Below are 5443 nucleotides of genomic sequence, written 5' to 3' on the forward strand. Positions count from 1 at the left end.
CATTATATTTTCTCTATTTAGGGATGTGCAGATGGTATAAAATCCACTTTTCAGAATAAATTCACATTTTGCATAGCTGAAATTTCCCATTCAAGGGAATTCTAAAAAATTGAGAATTGATTTATCCAAAATTCTGATAGTAAGCAAGACACATTTAAATTAGCTAACAGCTTCCTCCCTACATCTCCATATAGAAAAACAGAAAGGAAAAAACGTAGGCCCTTTAAAACTGTGTATCTCAGTAACAAGGACATAAGAAAAGTCGATTCTGATTAAAGAAGAGACATAGTAGAACATAGTAATATCAACCAATTTTATCTAGTGTAAGAAAAATTGTAAGCTTTATTTTGATAAACATTTCAGATTCCCTTATATCACAGCATACCAATAGGCAAAATGTATATCAACTGATTTTATACTACATGTCAAGTCCCCAATTCCTAATCCCAGGTAAGCAAGTTGCAAAATACAAATGCTGATCATTTAACTATAGGTAGTATTTTAAACAAAAATAAGTGAGTTTTCAGCACTTATGTGACATGAGGCTTTAATCAAAAAGACTTGATTCCACAGGTTGTCTTTTTTTTCAACAGCAAAGAGTTCAGTCAAGTCTGATTCCAAACTCAAGGATGAGAGTGTTATGTTTGAGGCCAGAAAATAAGGCAATAAACCTTTAAGTGGTATATTACAATATGTGCTACATTCTGGACAATCACTAAGTGCATTCAAGTTTTAGCTTGCTTTGGAAGTCTAATGAAACAATTAGAGAAAAGAGCTCTGACCCCACTTTGAGGAATGGCAATGTAATTGCTCTGTCCTGGCACAAAGGTACACTGTTAGCTTTGGTGGTCTTTAACCAACCTCCTACACTAACTAGTTCACCAAAGGCAAACTTCCTTCAGCTAAAGCTTTGATTAAGGAACACACAAATTTTAACAGAAGAAAATTCTGACTTCCTGTTTTAAAAAGTAGACAGTTCTATGAAGAAACAACCATTTAAATATCTGAGTGTACACATTTAAGTTTTTACAATTTCATACCTTAAAAGTTGTTTTGATTTCAGAAAGATCATTTCATGAACTTAGCATCAAATATTTACACAATGTGTTTCATACAAAATCATTTTAGAAGCTGTAAGTGGCACAAAATAATCCCAAAATTCTTATCAAATTCAAGTTTCCAGTGATAATAAAAAAGACAAATTATCTCTTTGTTCAGTTGAGATATTCAGTATGGTTACTACCTAGAATATCCTCAAGTTACGTAAAAATTAGTCAAAGAAAATCTGTAACGTTGATACTTTTCAACCTTTTAAATAAATAGGCATAGCTAAAAATCAAATAAATGGTTCCTCTGGCATGAGTGAAATTGAGGGTCTTTACCACCCTACACCAGTATTAGGAAGCTATCTGAGATTTTACTTAATTTCCACAGTCTTAATACTACTATTTTCATTCAGATAAAAGAAATGACCTTTTGAAGTAATTGGTACCAGAAATGGCACTATCAACAAGAAATACAACTAGAAGCTAGGGGGAAAATAGACCTCGGCTGGCACAATTTCTCTCACAGTATGAGGAATGTTATATAATCAATATACAATAGAAGCGATAGATTAGAAACCTTGGGAAAATCAACTTCCTTTAGTTCTTTTTTTGTCTTACTAAACAATCTGAAATAAACATTATGCTTACTTTAAAAATGAAGTAAAATAAAAGATAAACAAGAAAAGTGCAGCCTGGAGTTACCAAAAGTTCTTTTTCTCCCTTTGCTTTGGGTACATTGTCTCATGTTTCTGTTCTCCACTTGGTTACCAAAAAAAGTAAAAACAATTTTCTGCTCAAAGTACTTATACATATAACTTCTAATTTCCCACCCAGCAGACACTGAAATCTAAATAACGATTTCAATGAAAATTTTTCTCCCATTTGCATGAAATTCGAGCCACTATAGAAGGTGGGAGGAGCAGCTAAAAACCACTGGTGCTAGGCCCTGGCTGGTTGGCTCAGTGGTACAGCGTCGGCCTGGCATGCAGGAGTCCAGGGTTCGATTCCTGGCCAGGGCACACAGGAGAAGTGCCCATCTGCTTCTCCACCCCTCCCCCTCTCGTTCCTCTCCCACAGCCAAGGCTCCATTGGAGCAAAGTTGGACCAGGTGCTGAGGATGGCTCTGTGGCCACTGCCTCAGGTGCTAGAATGGCTCTGGTTGTAACAGAGCAACACCCCAGATGGGCAGAGTATCACCCCCTGGTGGGCTTGCCAGGTGGATCCCGGTCAGGCGCATGTGGGAGTCTGTCAGACTGCCTCCCCGTTTCCAACTTCAGAAAAATACAAAAAACAAACAAACAAACAAACCCCACTGGTGCTGCCAGATTTCTCAATGTCTTGTTTTTTATTATTTATTTAAATGATAAAAACAAAGGATCTAACTGGAAACTTACACAGTTCAGGACTATGTTGAAAAATATTTATCATAGTCCTTAAGATTTTCAAGTGAATGCTCCCAAATTAAATACTATAAATCTGCTAAGTACTAGCTGAAAGTAATTAGCTATTCAAATCACATTGGAAATGTCTGCTGAACTGTTTTATGAAAGCTTCCTCTTGTGTTCTACCAGGATCAGAGTATTTGAGTGCCCAACACTACTTTCAGGAAGGAATTCTCTTGAATAAAATTGACCCTGAACCCAATTTTCTCAACCTCCTCCTTTCTTTCTCCCTAATTGGACAATCACATTTTAAGATGTGGAAGTACATGATGCAGGGTGTTTTATATGATACAGTGTGACAATATAGTCATGAGCTAGTCAGCATAATTTAAAAGGAAAGCACATTATATATTTTATTAATTGCAATGTTTTTGTTATTTGGACTTAATTTAACATTTTTTTCTTTCTCCTTTTGGTTTTCTATCTGAGAGGGCATCTTTTATTGTTAAGCTGTTTTTCAGACTACAGAAAAAATACTAATGTAACTTAATATAAATAATATAGAAGCAATATATATATGTACACATATAAACAGATCCAAGCATCAGACCACTGAAGTTGTACTCTCGGGGTTCACACGAATAAGTCTAGATGCATTCCTCAGGTCTTGGAGTTGCTTGGCGGGTTTCCCTACACCTTCTTCAAATCTTTTCTCCACCACAGGGAGGACTGTTTCATACAGAAAGGAAGCATTCTGTCGGATGAATGCCTTCTTCTCTGGATCCTGCTCACACCGAAGACTATAATCCACATGCTGAACAGCAACCAAAATGATTTCCATCAGACTCTCCAAAAGTACCATGTGCAGTTCTGGGAAATACAGCTTCAGTGCCTCTTCCAAGAAGCCCATGGTCTGTTTGGTAAACGCTACCACTGTATAACTTAGGTTCACCCAGCAGTCATCTCCTGTGTACTGCTCAAAGTTACTCACCCCACAACTCTTCATCTCCTCTTTGAGTTTCCCAACGGCCTCTGGAGTCATCAAGTTCATCTTTCTCCACATCTCCTCGGAATTTCGGTGCTTAGTGGCTTCAATTATGATTTCTTTGTAACTGTGCAAGGCGCCCTGGATGTCTTTCACCAGAAGGGCATGGATGATGAAGGTGAGGTCTAGTCCGATGTCACCTAGTTGCTGACAATGCTCCTTCGCCACTTTGACACACTCAGCTGCTGTAGAAAGGCTCTCCTTACTATCAAACACCTGCTTGCTAAATGCATCCACAAACATGCCCATGGCAGATCTTGCCCAGACCACAAAGGCAGAGTAGCAGCCACTGTCAGTGCCTGCAAAATCCGTCTCAAATTCCCTTGCAGTCTCAAGGAGGCTGGTAAAGAAGACATGGCACAACTTATGAATGTAGAGTAGAGTGGCACCTTCAATGCGAAGCTGACGGATGGCAGTATGCACAGCTGCCGCCCTGTTTTTCAGAAACAGCTCACAAGCCTTTGTGCACTGGCCAAGCCGAATTAGCTGAGAAACTGCTCTGCGAGTGGCCTTTGGACCACCTCTCAGGGAACGGTCTGGGGAGAGCTCAAAAACTAGCACCTCAGTAAGTTGTCGGACACGCTCATCCACTTTGGCCCTTAGTTCTTTTACAGGAGGTGGGCTGGACTTATCTTCTAGGTAATGGTTCAACTTATCCAGCAGGTCGACAGCCCCTTCAAAGTCCCTCTGTGCAATGCAGACATCCAGATCTTCAGGCAATTCCTGTATCCACTCCATTGAGAGATCCACTTTCTCTTCTTCTACATCAGAAACAGCTGGTTCGTCATCTTCTTCATCCTCAAATGGGTTACTGGTCTTGGCAGTCACTTGGGTTGGTCCTCGAGGAGCTGCTGCCTCCTCCTGTTCCCTTCGCCTTTTTTCACTGAGGGCCCTTTTCGTTTCCTCTAGCACTTCCAGCCACTCTCGTTTGATTTTAGCATTTTCCGCCTGAAAAATTCGGCTCTCGGGAAACATCAGCAGCTTGAACATGTCCTTCATGGGCGGGTTGTCCTTGACATTGACCACGGCCAAACCATCTAGGGGATAGAGGGCGTTATAGCGATACATGCCCCGCCGCTGTGGCAGCCAGGTGGCCACCAACAAACAGTCGTTCATAAGGAAGCCGTGTACCCGCTGCAGTTGGGCCATGTGGTCCGCCTCATATTCCACCAGGTCCCCATTGTATACCAGGTACTGTCCAGGCGTCTCCAGCAGGTGCCTGCAGCCTTCCACCTTCTCAAGCAGGGTAGTGAGAGTGCGTTGCTTTCCTTCTTCGCCTGGACCGGCACAGTCGCGGGAGGCGCCCCCAGAGTTGGGGAAAAGGCCAGCCTGGCCCCGGAGGTGGTCTCGGCCCCCCACACCACCTCCTCCGTCCTCCCCTCCAGAGGCCGCGGCGGCGGCAGCGGCAGCCGGCAGCAGGGTGAACGGAATGCTTTCCAGGTTGCTCTTCTGCTCAGTCAGCAGATGGCTGAGCTGATACATCTCACTCTCCAGGTAGGAGATCTCACGGGCCGTCTCTATGAACTGCCGATAGTTCTGGTAGACGTTGCGCTTCAGGTTCTGCGCCGTCTCCTCCGCCAGCGCCTGGATGCGCTGCCGGTGTTCCTGCAGGTCCCGGTCCCCGTCCGACTGCTGCGAGAGCTGCTTCACGTACAGACGCGCCTCAAAGCCCACGGATTCCAACTGCCGCCGCAGGCGGCTCGCCCCACTGTCCGACATCACCATCGCCATCGCCATTTCCGTCCGGGTCTCACGCGGTCACTTTCACTCTCGGCGCCGCCGGTGCCGCCGCTGTCCGGGCCCACCCAAGCCCGGCGGAGCTCCAAGGCTGAGGAAACAGGATGGAAGAGAGACGAGTACGCCTGCGTCCGATTCTGAGTTTCAAATAGTGCGCCTGCGCAAGGACCCAACAGCAGGCAGTGCGCCTGCGCAGGTACGCCAACGGCCTAGAGCGCTTGCGCTGGAGGCGC

The 5443-nt window shown here is 43.8% G+C and overlaps 1 protein-coding gene across 1 annotated transcript; it reads right to left on the bottom strand.

The window, feature by feature from the left end:
• Window positions 1-508: 508 nt before the first annotated feature.
• On the bottom strand, window positions 509-5338 carry EXOC8 (exocyst complex component 8). The gene has a single exon (XM_066236074.1). It carries the CDS (start codon window positions 5208-5210, stop codon window positions 3033-3035), a length of 2178 nt encoding a protein of 725 aa, XP_066092171.1. The 5' UTR covers window positions 5211-5338; the 3' UTR covers window positions 509-3032.
• Window positions 5339-5443: the final 105 nt, after the last annotated feature.

The sequence above is a fragment of the Saccopteryx bilineata genome, chromosome 1, assembly GCF_036850765.1.
Source record: "Saccopteryx bilineata isolate mSacBil1 chromosome 1, mSacBil1_pri_phased_curated, whole genome shotgun sequence".
Taxonomy (NCBI): domain Eukaryota; kingdom Metazoa; phylum Chordata; class Mammalia; order Chiroptera; family Emballonuridae; genus Saccopteryx; species Saccopteryx bilineata.